The 16118-nt window shown below is 40.9% G+C and overlaps 1 protein-coding gene across 1 annotated transcript; it reads right to left on the reverse strand.

Annotated features, from left to right (window-relative positions):
* Positions 1-858: 858 nt before the first annotated feature.
* LOC137243968 (tubulin beta-1 chain) lies at positions 859-9217 on the reverse strand. Its single transcript, XM_067772350.1, has 2 exons — positions 8997-9217; positions 859-2259 (listed from the first exon to the last, which is right to left on the reverse strand). Exons 1-2 carry the CDS (start codon positions 9051-9053, stop codon positions 973-975), a joined length of 1344 nt encoding a protein of 447 aa, XP_067628451.1. The 5' UTR covers positions 9054-9217; the 3' UTR covers positions 859-972.
* Positions 9218-16118: the final 6901 nt, after the last annotated feature.

The raw sequence follows: 16118 nt of genomic DNA on the forward strand, positions 1-16118 counted from the left end.
AAATACATAGTTCTCAAATTTATATCCAGTATAATTTGTATACAAACTATATATTTAAAAAAAAATTTTCATTTTCAACAACGCAAAAATTTGAAAAGCTAACGTAATTAAAATTATTTTATATTCAAAAGTATAATCATTGTTTATTCACAATGAGTATAATCATGGCTTAACTATGGCTGGCTCATCTTAACCGCTCATTTTATTCTTTTCATTTCATTGATACAGGATTGTAAAAAGGTGATAGCCATTGTGAATTCATACAAGTGGCGAATGTTTGATAAAAACGTTCACAATAGTAAACAGCCTCCATCACCTGTACAATCGCTGTTCGATTACTTAAATAATTTGCTCAATAGTTTTTTTTTCAAACATTTTTTAGACGACTGGTATTTTGCATTATTTACATATTTTCAAATGTTTGCTTAACTGGCTGCTAAGATTTGATCTGTTACTAGATTTTAGAAATAAATATTAATATGTAGTCTGATGTTCAGTATACACATTCAAAAGAAAAGCTGATTTGAGACACAAATGGGCAATTCATGGCAGTTCAATTTAATAACCGCGAACAGCCGTTCTCCATGTCAGCTATTATTTGACGGGTAGGTATGGCAATGGAGGAATAGAAAGATTTTTCACCTTTGTCTTGTATGAATTCAAAATGATATGAACCTATGCTAAAAGGTCGAAACTTAACACAAGTTTTATCAACTAGGCCGTATCTCGAAGATTCTGTTAATAAGGCCGTATCTCAAGAGACCGGTAAATAAAGTTGTGACTGAAAAAATTATTTTGCTGTCAGAAAAGCTTTGCATTTAACTTAACACAAAATCCTTCACTAGTAAAACAAACAAATTAGCCTTTTTTCAAACTTTAGAAGCCAACTGACTTTTTTATTCAAGTAAATAAAAAATACAATCGATTTTTTGCTTTCCAATCGATAACCAGCGCAGCCATATTTGTGAAAATTTAATTTTCGTCCACTTCGGCTTCTTGCTCCTCTTCGAATTCGGCATCTTCGTCAGCTGTTGCTTCTTGATACTGTTGGTATTCTGAGACCAAATCATTCATATTACTTTCAGCCTCAGTGAATTCCATTTCGTCCATGCCCTCGCCTGTATACCAATGCAAGAAAGCTTTTCTACGGAACATAGCAGTGAACTGCTCCGAGATACGTTTGAACAATTCTTGAATAGCAGTCGAGTTACCAATAAATGTAGCAGACATTTTCAAACCTCTTGGTGGAATATCGCAAACTGCGGTCTTAACATTATTAGGAATCCATTCAACAAAGTATGAGCTATTCTTATTTTGTATATTTAACATTTGTTCATCAACTTCCTTCATTGACATTCTACCGCGGAAGATAGCAGCAACCGTAAGATAACGACCGTGTCGTGGATCGCAGGCAGCCATCATGTTCTTGGCATCGAACATTTGTTGTGTAAGTTCTGGCACAGTGAGAGCACGATATTGTTGAGATCCTCGTGAAGTTAATGGAGCAAAACCAGGCATGAAGAAATGTAGACGTGGGAAAGGAACCATATTCACTGCTAATTTGCGTAAATCAGCATTCAATTGACCAGGGAATCTTAAGCATGTTGTTACCCCACTCATCGTAAGTGAGACTAAATGATTCAAATCACCATATGTGGGGGTAGTCAATTTCAATGTTCGGAAGCAAATGTCATACAAAGCTTCATTATCAATGCAATATGTTTCATCTGTATTTTCTACCAATTGATGTACGGAGAGTGTAGCATTGTAGGGTTCCACAACTGTATCTGATACTTTAGGTGAGGGTACAACTGAGTATGTATTCATTATTCTGTCGGGATATTCTTCGCGGATTTTCGAGATAAGTAAAGTTCCCATACCGGAACCAGTACCACCGCCCAAGGAATGTGTAAGTTGAAATCCTTGTAGGCAATCGCAGGATTCAGCCTCTTTACGTACAACATCAAGCACAGAATCAACCAATTCAGCACCTTCTGTGTAATGACCTTTCGCCCAGTTATTACCAGCACCAGATTGCCCAAAGACAAAATTATCTGGACGGAAAATTTGTCCGAAAGGTCCTGAACGCACTGAATCCATAGTGCCAGGTTCCAAATCAACTAAAACTGCACGTGGGACATATTTACCACCGGACGCTTCATTGTAGTATACATTGATACGTTCCAGTTGTAAATCGCTATCACCGTGATATGCGCCAGTCGCATCAATACCATGTTCGTCCGAGATGATTTCCCAGAACTAAAAACAAAAATAAGAAAAGTGTACAAATTAGTCCCTTCATAACACAGTATTAAAAAACAAATTATGTCATATGTACTATGTAGTAATAAATATTAAATCGATATTTAAGTCTCGGTTGCAATTGTACCATATGTGTATATATATGTAATTACTTATCTGTCGGCGTAAAGTTATTTTGCTATGTATTACCATTTATCGGTAACATACACAAATATGTTTGTACAAATTTACAGCGGTAGAACTTGTTTACCCACAACCATGTTTAGCATTTTTTCAAGTGGTGAAGTCATCAAATCATAAAAGCCAAGGCAATACGTGGGCAAAAATCTTTCGAGTCTGCAGCTGTGTACTACTTTTATAGTTAACATATATGGAATTATATATATGTACACATGTATAGAAAATCTTATGGATGTAATGACAAATGTACAAGAAAATGTTGCTGTGACACAAACTCGTCACCAAATCTAAGATTAAAACATGCAAACAGACGGCTTGGATTGAAAGCTTACGTCATTTTACCGACAAATATGTATATACGAATTTACGTATCAAGGTGTGGGAGGTGGTTTTTAATCATAAAAATATAGGTGGGTGCTACAGTTAAGCAAATTAAGGCCAGGCCTACGCAACGTTATAAACAATTTTTTTTATGTTTTATTGACAAAAAAATAAATATCACATCAAAGATAAAAAAGTAATGCATTGCATTTCAAAAAAGAATTAATATTGTTTTATAACCGACTCACCTCTCCTTCTTAAACTGACTCCCTTTACTGATTTCCTGACCGTCTTTCTTGCCACCTTTTTATCTTCTCTAAGAATAGAACCCAATAATTAATACCACACTACCATTACAAAGTCGCCTTTATTCTTATTTCTGTTCTACGTCCCTAGGCTTAGTTAGCTCTACCTACATCCGCACTTCCTACATCTGCTATCATTGACCAAGCCTAATTTTAAGGCATGTGACGCCAGAAGACAGTTTCCAGTCAGAATACCCGTCATGAGTATACAGTCCTCTCTTTTTAAAGATAGAAGCAGCTTTGTTAGTCTAAGGTTGTAAGACCTGCTCATAATCTTCGACACTACAGCCCCGCGCTGGAACCCACGCCTTTCCCGCCTGGTCGATCATGTGCACCTCTCGCCTTCGCTTAATTTCGCCCATTCTAAATGGGACGTCTACGGAGCAAGTTTCAAGGGATGCACCCTTTTTAGCTAATTCATCCGCTTTTTCATTCCCATCTATTCCCATATGCCCTGGGGCCAAATATAGATGTATGCTTCTCCCTGTCCACTCTAACACGCATTTAGATGCCGTGGTATGCGAGACTATCAGTATAAAAGTTAACACGATTGCAGCTTGGGATATTTTCTTCCAGGGTTTCTAGTGCTTTGGTTACGGCTACTATTTTCGCTTGGAAAACGCTACAGTGATCCGGCAGCCTTTAGGATCTGTTTATTTCCGGATCAGCACAGTATACCGCAGACCCTAGTCCTTCCACTAATTTGGAACCATCTGTGTACACATGTAACGCCTCGTCCGCCAGTGACCTTAAAATCGCCTCCGAAGTGCAGATAGGGGATCAGGTAGTCTGTTCGTCTTGTGATTGATGACGCTATACTACTATGGCCATATGGTCGGCGCTCCAGCTGCCCCGAAGCACCGAGCCTGGTTGCGTTCATTAATGCTTTGTTCTTTGCTACCAGGTCTACAGGTGGAATGTGCAGAATGGCATACAGTGCAGCCGTCGGGGTTGTTTTCAGGTCTCCCGTAATGCTAAGCATCTTCTTCTCCTCTTATTTTTGGAGGTATGTCGTTTTTTGTGTGGCTTTTCACCAAACAAAAACTCCATAGTATAGAATAGGGCTTACAATCGCTGTAAAAACCCAATGAGAAAGAGAAGGCGATAAGCCCCACGTACACCTCAACATACTTTTACATGCATAAAGTGCCGTTGAAGCCTTCTTCACCCTCTCCCCTACGTTGAGCTTCCATGACGGCTGTCTAGGATGATTCCTAGATACTTTGTGCAAGGTTTCTCCTGTAGGGTCACCCCTCCTAACTTAGGTCTCATCCAATTTGGGACCTTCTCCTCCTTGTAAACAAGACCATATCCGTCTTATCCGCGTTGACTTTCAACCCGACATTTGATGCCCAGGTATGAATATACCGAAGCGCCCGATCCATCAAAGGGCGCCTGAGCAGTTGGTTGACGACCAGCGTCCACAGCAGAGGTGATAGCACCCCTCCCTGCGGCGTTCCCCTGTCCTCTGATTTAGTGGCCTCGTACAATCCCCATTGCGATGTAATCTTCCTGCCATTTAACATGCAGCCGATCCATCTGGTTAAGGCTGGATGTACTTTAATGTAATTAAGGCCATCCATAATCGCCCCAGCCAATTCTAAGAAGACTCCTAGAGCATATTCCTTATATTCCAGAGCTTTCTCTACGCTTATTACCACCCTATATAATGCGGTGTCTACCGACTTGCCTTTGGTGTACGCATGTTGTGTTGTGGAGAGCAGCTTTTCATCCACGTTGGACTTTATGTACACATGTATGCTTTAGCTTACAAATTATCTATTGTTTATTAATTAGGTCATTGCATTTTATTAAATTTTTGCTTTTGTTCTCTGTTGCTGTTCTGACTAGCACTATAAAATAATTTGGCCAAATTGTTGTGCTAGGAAAAATTTTATAAATACAAATATCATTTGTTTCGTTACCAAAACAAAATAAAAACCACTTAATTCGAGTTTGAGCAAATTTTGTATCGTCGACGCCGCGGTCGGGGGTGATACCCGATCCCCGATAAGAATAACACAGTACCCAAAACCAGCGGAAGAGGAACGCATACTCCCCAGGAAATCACGAGTCACTCTAGCTCAACTTCGATCTATATACTGTAACAGGTTAAACTCTTACCTATCCAAAATCAAAAATGTATGCTCCGCTTGCAATGTGTCCCCACATGACACCAACCATCTCTTCAATTGTAATGTGGACCAACGCCTCTAACACCCCTGCTCCATCCCTGTTGAAACTGCAAGTTTCCTGGACTTCTGTTAGAGGATATTGATGACAAGTTGTGATTGGTTGTTGTTGTTGTTGTTGTAGCGATTAGGTTACTCCCCGAAGGCTTTGGGGAAAGTTATCGATGTGATGGTCCTTTGTCGGATACAGACCCGATACGCTCCGGTAACACAGCACCATTAAGGTGCTGGCCCGACCATCTCGGGAACGATTTATATGGCCACATTAAACCTTCAGGCCATCCCTCCCTCCCCACCCCCAAGATCCATGAGGATCTTCGGGTCGCCAGAGCCTCGTCTGTTAGTGAAACGGGATTCGCCGCTCGAAGGTGAGGTTGACAATTGGGTTGAAGAAGCTATATATTGCGCTACACAACCCCTTGAATCCCTTTGTGATTGGGCGCACCAATTGGGTGGGGCAAGGCACTGCTACAACAGCATAGCAGCTTTTCCACTGGCGTTGACGATACCCCAGTGGGTTAGGGGATCAGAATATACCCGCTGAAGGTATGCTTGTCGTAAGACTAAAATACCAGATTCAAGGGGCTGTGTGGCGCAACCCTTCAGGTAGCCAGCGCAATATATAGCTTCTCCAATGGTCAACCTCACCTATCCGCGGTGAATCCTGTTTCACTAACAGACAAGGATACACACGAAGGAACCGGATTTTTCAGATCGGTGCTTCTTCTTAAGCACATTAGATACCGCACGCTAACCTCTGAGCGCCAATTCTTTGTTACTGCAATACGTCTTTGGAACTCCCTACCTACAAGTCTTCGACTCTTAAGTAATGCTCTGCACTTCAAAAAAGAGCTAACATCATTTTTCAACGACTCTTAAACTGGATCAAAATTGTTGTTGTTAAAATGTTCATTTCTAAGTCCTTTTTCCTTTCTCTGTGTCTTCTACCTTTATTTGTTAAATACTATTCGATCTATAACCAGCCAAAGGTTATCATCACTACTGCTGTCTTTTAATATTTATTAATTACTTTTCTTTAGTTTTAAGATTTACATTTACATACATAAATATTTCACTATTATCCGTTATATTTAATTTAATTTGATTAATCTAATTTATTATTATAAATGTTCAATTTTTATAGCTCATGCTATTCATGACTAGCACTGTTAAATTTGTCAAAATTGTTGTGCTAGGAACAAATTTTCAAATAAATACATACATACATACATCTGGCGACCCCAAGCTCCTCTTGGAACTTGGGGGTGGGCAGGGGGGAATGGCCTGAAGGTTTAATGTGGCCACATAAATCGTTCCCGAGATGGTCGGGCTAGCACCTTAATGGTGATGTGGTACCGGAGCGTACCGGATCTGTATCCGGCAAAGGATGATCACATCGATAACACTCCCCAAAGCCTTCGGGGAGCAACCGTATCGCTACAACAACAACAACAACAACAACAACAACAACAACAACAACAAACAGAAAAAAAAGGTAATAGTCTAGTTGAGGGGTCGACTGCTAATATCGAGAGAGGTGTCAAACGACGCGTCTTGACATCAGTATTAATAATCCGAAGGCGTAAAATAAAAATGTTAACGCGTTCAAAAGATTTTAATGAAAAACCGAAAAAAGACCCGCGGGTACCTCCCAAACCGGGGGTCGGATCCATAGTATTTTTGCGCAGAACACCTTTCTGCGTTGGCGGCCTTCGGCCGCGATTATAAAAAATAACCCTGGGCTACGCCATGCCAAGTCCGGGTATGTGGTATAACCGTGGCTACCGCCACGGTGATGCACAATTTTTTTTGGGGGTACAAACACAACAACAACCACATGGAAATCGCCAACTTCAAATGCAAATATCTCCGGACAGAGATAAAATTTTTCTTTTCCGCCATCGGATTATTGTTCTCGAGATCAATACGCGTCGTTTGACACCTCCCTAGATATTTTTGGTAGCGTATTAGCAGTCGACCCCTCAACTAGACTATTACCGAAAAAAATACTCAGTAAAATTCTTATCATATTAACAAAAATCAATTGTTTCGTTTCGTTCACGTTAAAGTTATTGAAAAACAAATCACAGCGAAAATATTTTAATGTTGTTTTGATATTATGCAGCCGTGGTTGAGGCTAGCCACAGAGACCCACTCGGCATTTTTTTTTTTTATAAGCAAAATGCAGTAGGATGTGCTTTGCTAAAGTACTTACTACGGGTTAGATGTCCGAGATAATTTTTCGTGAAATTACTTTCAGTTGTTTTCCCCGACTTCGGATTATTGTTAATGAGGTCAAATAGCGTTCGTTGGCACATTTCAAGGTATTTATGGACGCGTATTATTAGTTGACCCCTGTTGTAAATGGAGTGCCCATTGAATGGGGCGAAGCACTGTTAATAAAACCCCTGTTGTAAATTTTACTACTTTCGAAAAATGCAACGTATCGAAACCATAAAATACATGAATAAGCAAGTACAAAGGCAGCCGTGAGAATTTTCGAAGGTACATACATACATAATATGTATAACACATTATGTGTCCTATCCACACATGTATTTACATTAAAGAGAATGACATACCTTATATATAAACAATTTGAAACTATATAATATACATATACATTAAAGTATTGCAACTTTTATCTATGATTCATTATGTTGTACATAAAACTAACACCAGCTCCACATTCTAACCTAACTACTTGCCCAAAAACAAAATGTCGACGTCATTCCATAGTTACAATGTTTTCGGTGGAAGCAGAGATAAGTGCTATATGAACAAATTTATGACTTGATTAGTATTATTAATGGTAAAGAAAACTGCCTATATATTTAACTTTTCGGAAAGTTGATGCAGATATTCAAAATATGCCGCATGCATTTTTTTCTCTACAAGAACTACATACATATATCTACTGCAGATACAGGTAATAGTCTAGTTGAGGGGTCGACTGCTAATACGCTACCAAAAATATTGAGAGAGGTGTCAAAAGACGCGTATTAATCTCGAGAACAATAATCCGATGGCGGAAAAGAAAAATTTTATCCATGTCCGGAGATATTTGCAGTTGAAGTTGGCGATTTCCATGTGGTTGTTGTTGTGTTAGTACCCCCAAAAAAAATTGTGCATCACCGTGGCGGTAGCCACGGTTACACCACGCACCCGGACTTGGCATGGCGTAGCCCAGGGTTATTTTTTATAAGCGCGGCCGAAGGCCGCCAACGTAGAAAGGTGTTCTGCGCAAAAATACTATGGATCCGACCCCCGGTTTCGGAGGTACCCGCGGGTCTTTTTTCGGTTTTTCGTTAATATCTTTTGAACGCGTTAAAATTTTTATTTTCCGCCTTCGGATTATTAATACTGATGTCAAGACGCGTCGTTTGACACCTCTCTCGATGTTTTTTGACGCGTATTAGCAGTCGACCCCTCAACTAGACTATTACCCAGATACATACATGTATAGTATATTCAAGCCGCATACATTTTTCAGTTTGCGCAAACATATCGAAAAACTGTACATTCCAAACAAAAGAAAAAAAAAACCCACCTGGCTAATAAACTTGCCCTCCCTATAATATATGCAAAGTTATACATTACCCATGATAAATTTGTCAATTATATATGTACATATTTGAACCGTAAAATATCGATTTCCCACCCGACTTATTTCATGCCAACATTTAAATATTCACTTTGAATCGGTATTTTCTTACAAATTTTAAATAAAACTTACCTTAGCTCCAATTTGGTTACCGCACTGGCCAGCTTGAATGTGTACGATTTCTCTCATTTTGTATAATAAAATTTAATAAATACTTTTCAACTTAAATACAAATATATATCTATATATAACTTATGCAAATTCCCGACGCTGTTATTTAATCAACTGATTACTGCAAGCTATGGTTACTTTCTAAAACCAGCGACCGCTTCTACCGCCCTTTTTACCCAGCAGACAACGCCCAATACATTTTGCGTTGGCCGACGCTGTAGAATAGTGTTGCCAAGTTTTTCCATACTTTTTACAGCTGTATGGAAGTACAAAATAATGTGCGTAATTTTAAAGGCGCACATTTTGCTCTGAAGCGTTGGACTTACAGACCATGCACATAACGGACTTTAGCTGTGTATGATGCACAATAAATCCATACAAACTTGTAGCAACCGTTACTGAATCTCAATCTTAAAGCTGGAGACATTGGTGCTTTATCGGTAACCGTATCGGTAACCTTATAACAGCTGATTCGATCAATCTTATGAGAATCAATGCAATCGATTATTGGTGCCGCTAAGGTCGTAACCGTATCGTAGCCAACCAATTGGGTTTTGGTTTACCGTCGTAACGATAAACAGCTGATTACGTTAGGGATACGGATACAGCGATACGATATACGGCACCAATGACTCCAGCTTAAAGCGGAGTCCTTGGTGCAGTTTGGGGTATCGCTGTAGTCGTATCCCTAACGTAATCAGCTGTTTATCGTTACGACGTTAAACAAAAAAACCAATTGGTACGGTTACGACCTTAGCGGCACCAATAATCGATTGCATTGATTCCCATAAGGTTGGTCGAATCAGCTGTTATAAGGTTAACGATACGGTTACCGATAAAGCACCAATGTCTTCAGCTTAACCCTATACGATACATTGTTATCGATTAATAGTGCCTTAACCTAAAAATCGTGAAAATTTCATAAAAATGAAGAAAACGCAAAAAATACAATCATATTCCATAAAAAATAAGTCTCCTAGACATAACGTATCCAAAAACAATGAATAAAATCTACAAAAAGTTATGAAATTCACCAACTCAAATATTTTTAGGTTATGGATATGGCGAAAAACCAAAAACCAATTGGTTGACTACGATACGGTTACGACTTTTATCGTTACGATATGGCACCAATAAATGATTACATTAATTCCCATAAGGTTGGTCGAATCAGCTGATATAAGGTTACCGATAACGCACCAATGTCTGCAGCTTTAGGCTCAAAGAAATTCGACTTTTGCATTTTGGCGCATATGTTTAGGCAAGATGCACATGAGGCGTAGCTTCATAGACGCGTACAAGATATGACATAGCAAAGCAAACTGTTATGGTATCGCATCTACGATGGAATCAGTAAGGAAGGCGGTCGGCATGATGTGTTGGTGCACAGTGGCTAGTCATTGTCGGCTGGGGCGGGTCCTTGCCAACCTTACTGTTCCTGCGCCATAAGCAGAAAAATGTTCCTATCATGCCTATCAAAACGAGCAGCTGTCAAATTCAAAAAAAAACCGACAGAAGCGCAGAGACCGACTCAAAACGCTTAAAAATTCAAAATCACACAACATCCGGCCGAACCGGATGTCACGGACAGACCGTTGACATTCAAAAATTTAAATTCAAATTCAAAAAAAAACTGACGCAAAAAATACTACCGAACCGGACATGGCCGGTTACTAACGCTGAAAATCAAATTAAAAAAAACCGCTGAAAAACCAACCAATAACAAAAAAGCTGAAAAAAATTAAAAATAAAAAGAAAAGGGCCGAATATACATAGGGGGCGCCGCGGGTGGTGTTGCGACGCCCGGTGCTTTGTCCCACCCTCAAATAACCATGGCCACCGACGCACCTAAATTTCGGTGGCCCCTTACCTGTATACCTTAGGTGCCCTCTAAAAGAAAGGAGACCTCAGCATTCCCATTTACAATTTAGATTTATTGACAATTCATACTAATTAATAACTTATGCATTAAATTTTTAGGATTCTATCGAGAATTTCTAAGTTTCACATGTGATGCTAGAGTTTACGTTTATTCCGAATTACATTTACATCGCATACAATTATTCGGATTCAACTCCTTATATGTCTTACAGCCTAGTGGTTTCGTATATAGTGTAGAAAATATTTTGAATGTACTAAATATCTTTTGGTTTTTAATTACTAGTGCAATTACATTAAATTCATTTTTATGTATTTCATTTAATTTGGGGAATTCTTCCTCTTCTTCCTTTTTTTTTGTGCAAGGGTTCATTCGCGACGTTATTTGAAAATACAAAAAAAAAAAAAAACGTCTGAAACGAGTTTATTGTTCCGGGTTCAAAAGGACATCGCTCCCCAACCCCTGTTGCATCTAGGTTATAACTCTCGCAGAAAGGCCTATGTCGCTAATGTGTAATGCATTACCCATTTACATGGCTTTCGCAGGTAAGTAAAAAAAAAATTATGGTTCCGAGTGACACATTCAAATATGTAAGGTACTATATATATACTAGTGACACTATTCTGTAACTCGACTGGAATAAAATTATTTGCAGAACTCACACTTTCATAATTTTGGTTTTCTATTTCTTGACTGTATTGACCTTTCACAAGCTTTACAGAACAATGGTTCTTATTCGCAAGATTGCAGAACGGGTTTTACATTGCACTTATCCGACGGGTCAACAGAGTTAAGAGCACCAAAGTGTCCGAATGCATATACCGTACGTTCGAATCGAGTTACAGAAAGGGGTCTTTAGGTTCATTAAGCGTGCTTGGAATGAATTACAAAAATTTGAAACGATAATCTGTAAGTGACGAATTTTATCACTTCACATAGATACATAATACAATTTCACCGAGTTGGAACGGACTCACCCAGTTTCAAACGTTGTTGTTGTAGTTGGTGTTGGTACTGTTGGTCATTGCCGGTAAGTTGTCACAGCTGGGTGGTAGTAGCAGGCCTATATGCGGCGGCCCTGCTATGGTTGTTACTAAAATCGGTGGTGGTTACGCTCGTTGTTGGCGCAATTGATTTGTAAGCGCGCGGTATTGCACGCAATAATGGTGGCAGCCCTTAGGCCTGACGATGCTGTTGGCTCCGCGAACGTCCAGGTGTGAGGAATGTGGATTTGGAGGTGCTATCAATTGTTGATGTTGCCGTTCGAAAGACTGCACACGCTGTTATTGTCGATATGTCACTCTAGGAGTGGTACGTCTGGCGTCTTGGCATATGACGGTGCCGGGGTCACTGGATATGGTTGGTGCTATTGTAGTTGGTGTGGATGGAAATGACACCGCTAAGCCAACCCCACTATTGCTAAGTTGAGGAACAGTGTATATTACGTGGCAATCGTTGGGAATATTCCAACATTCCCGTGCTCCTCGCATACGCGGAGAAGGCAACGCCGATGCCCTCCAATTACTATTTATTAGTATTCACGATGTTCGGGAATTTAGCACGTCCTGAGAGTGGGTTAAAACAGTTCAACGTGGCCACCGGCTAGCTTACTTCGTTTTTAATTGAATTCACTCATTTCGGAGACAATTTTCGGGTTAAAATGTTAAAATGTAAACTTCCCGTATGTAGCTCCTTAGCCTTTCAAAATTTGGCTATGTATATAAGCACGGCTTTGAGGAATTCCGAAAATACGATGAACATATGTAGAGGAGTGTTTTACGATTGCTATAAACCGCCCAAATTTTGATGGTGAACTATCTGTATTTGAGAACGCGCTCGTCAGTTCCACCAACTATATGTGGATGCACTTAAGTATCCTCTAATTTTTCACTTGGCCACTTTTTGGTCACGAGGGTTGTGTGCTCTACCGCTTCAGACCGCCAGCAAAAAGGAAAAGGAAGTTTTTTCTTCCTCGGAAACTCGTGGTGGTTTTTTCTTCCTTTTTTTTTTCTTTTTCCCCGTCTTCTAGTGATGGCCGGTCTGTCTGTTCCCTTCTTTTCCGATATTTTTCATCGCAACCTTTTCCACATCGCTAGGTGTGTTCCCGTGAACACGCTCCCAAGTGGGTCGTAGCCGTAGACCGTAGCAGCAGACCGTAACAAACCTGCTTCGCTTTGAAGACCTGACGATGAAGCGAACAGGAAACCGGATCCTCTGTGGGAAGCCACTGCCAGGGATCTCCGACGACAAGCAACGTGGGGCACGACTCACCCCTGAGATAAGAGTCTCAAAGTCCTACTACGAAGCTAGCCGGGCAACATGGGGCCATCAAAAAAAAGTTAAGTCAAATTTGGGAATTAATTCTGTTTCCTAGTTTAAAAGGGCTTTGCGGCAATTAGACATTTGTTATGGAGAACTCGTCAAAACTCCGAAAGGTTTCAGTGGTTATCGCCCCCACAAAAGGCAAGACAAAAAAAAACAGACATTTTGATATGGAGAACTCGTCCAAACTCCGAAAGGCTAGTCCGACCTAAGCGTGGACTGCCAGGGTGTTCACGGTCCTCGGTGAGTACGCGTGTGAACAACCTATGAGGTCAGTGCTCGGGGAGAATACTGGGCGAGATGTCCCCGACCGCCAAAACGCCCAGACAAAAAAAAAGGTCCAATTGGTGGGTGTATAAAAAAAATCAAATTGTAAATTGGCAAAAGAAACGTTTTCTAGTTCATTGCGGGCGAATGTCCGACGCGTGAAAGCGACCTATCAATTTCCCGTTTAGGTCCTCGAGATCATACAATGCGTTGCCTATTTTTCGAAGCACGCGACACTTCAGGTATTTGGGTAGGAATTTGGCATTAATGCCCTGTTTAAAATTACTTAAAGCAAAGTTTCTCCGAAAAACTTCCTGACCTTCCTTATAGTTGACGTGTCTAGAGCGCTTGTTATAGGTGGTTACTCCCCTATCCTTGGCCTGATCTAAATTTCTACGGATCTGCTCACGAATATTAGTCAACTTGTCAGCTCGGCTTACTACCTTGACCTGGTCTTCTCGAAGGCTGCCGAGTTTCCCTAAAATGTTGTACGTTGAGGCATGTTGGACCATGTTTTGGCCATATAACGCAAAGTATGGAGAACACTGAATCGCTGTATGAAAATCACTTCTCAAAACTGATAAAATCTCGGGTATATGCTTATCCCAATCAGTATGGTCAGGTTTATCTTTTAGGAAAATCCTAATCTTAGAAACAATTTCTCTGTTGACGCGTTCGGATGCGTTCGCTTGGGGAGAATATAGCCCCGTCCTCACGTGCGTCACCCCGTAGTTTGCAAAAAATTGGTTCATTTCCTTCGAGATAAACTGTTTACCATTGTCACTGTGAATAAACTCAGGGACCCCTACAGCCGGAAAAATTTCGGAAGCGAAGTAATTTATAACGTTAACAGTGGTAGCTCTCTGCATGGGCTTTAGCCAAACGTATTTTGAAAAATGGTCTAGTACTATGAAAAGAAATTGATTTCGCCGCTTAGATCTCGGATACGGCCCTAGAAAGTCGCAATACAACCGCTGAAATGGCCTTTCGGATTCAAAGGCACTCCCTATAGGTGGTCTCGACTGCTGATTGGTGGGTTTTACCGTTTTGCAGGTGTCACAACGCTGGACGTAGTCCCTGACGTCCTTAGCCTGCTGCGGCCAGAAGTACTTCTGTCTAACACGTTCTAAGGTTTTCAGCCATCCGCCATGGTAACTCCGGTTAGCGTCATGTGCTAATCTCACTGCTTCCTCAGTCAACCCTTTTGGCAACCATAAACGCCACAGCGAGTCTTCTTCCCCTTCCATCCCCTTACGAAACTTAACTCTTTTGAAAATTACACCGTCCACCACTCGTAAATCCGGAAGTGATTCCTCGTTTTCGGTGACGGTCCGAATTAAGTCTAAATACTCCTTGCTGGCAAATTCGGGAGAGACTAAGTCTATTTCTCCGGGTGTGGTAGTGAAAGTTAACTCGTCAACGTCAAAACGCGACAGCGCGTCTGGTACTACATTCAGGGTGCCCTTACGATGTTCCATTCTAAAATCGTACCTTTGCAGTAAGAGTGACCATCTCGCCAACCTCCCGCTCAAGTCCTTTTGTGTCATCAACCACTTGAGACTGGAGTGGTCCGTAATAATCCGAAAAGGTAATCCTTCGACATAGGGTCGGAAACGCTTCACGCTAATTATGGCTGCAAGACATTCCAGCTCGGTTACTGTATAATTGCGTTGAGCATTGTTCAGCTTTTTCGACACGAATGCGATTGGATGCTCAGCGCCATCATCATCGACCTGAAACAATACTCCGCCAACACCTATTTTGGAAGCGTCACATTGTATCACGAATTCCCTTGAAAAGTCTGGTTGGGCCAAAACAGGGGCGGAACTCAAAGCTACTTTTAGTTTTTCGAACGCCTCTATAGCTTCAGGAGTGAGTTTAAACGGGCCTGCTGACTTGCGGAGACAGTCGGTCAAGGGACCTGCCAAGTCAGCAAAATTGGTAATAAATGCTCGGTACCAATTCGCCATGCCCACAAACCTACGCACTTGCCGAGGGGATTTAGGGATCGGGAAGTTTTGTATTGCTTCTACTTTTCCCGGATCCACTTTCAGACACCCGCTGCCTATCAAATACCCTAAGTAGCGTATTTCCTTCTGACAAAATTTACTTTTTTCCACATTTATTGTCAGACCTGCATCTCTCAAACAGTTCGCCACTTCCGCTAGCAATTTTAGATGATCCTCAAAATTAGTGCTACATACCATCAGATCGTCCAGGTAGACAAAGACGTTCTCTCGCAGACGCGAAGGGATCGCCTTGTCCATCAGCCTACTCATAGTCTGCGGTCCATTGCACAGACCAAATGGCATCACCTTGAAGTGGTACAGAGGCCTCCCCGGAACTGCGAATGCTGTTTTTTCCTTCGAGGACTCTGTCAATTTGATCTGGAAGAACGCGTCTTTCAGATCAATGCCACTAATAAAATGCGTATCCTTCAGTCTGCTCAATAAGCCGTTGATATGAGGCAGGGGGTACGAATCCTTCTTAGTCACCGCGTTGACCTTTCTCGAATCTATACACAGCCTGACTTTGCCTGGTTTCCGGACCAGTACTACAGGACTACACCACGGGGAGTTGGATTCTTCTATAACTCCTAACTGTAGTAACCTGTC

Source organism: Eurosta solidaginis, chromosome 3 (assembly GCF_040869045.1).
Source record: "Eurosta solidaginis isolate ZX-2024a chromosome 3, ASM4086904v1, whole genome shotgun sequence".
NCBI classification, from domain to species: domain Eukaryota; kingdom Metazoa; phylum Arthropoda; class Insecta; order Diptera; family Tephritidae; genus Eurosta; species Eurosta solidaginis.

Bases quoted from the DNA above. Each gene is read 5' to 3' on its own strand.
- LOC137243968 (XM_067772350.1), bottom strand. From the start codon at position 9,053: ATGAGAGAAATCGTACACATTCAAGCTGGCCAGTGCGGTAACCAAATT. The intron at 2,260-8,996 runs GTAAGTTTTATT...TTTTGTTTTTAG, and splicing joins GTAACCAAATTGGAGCTAAG to TTCTGGGAAATCATCTCGGA.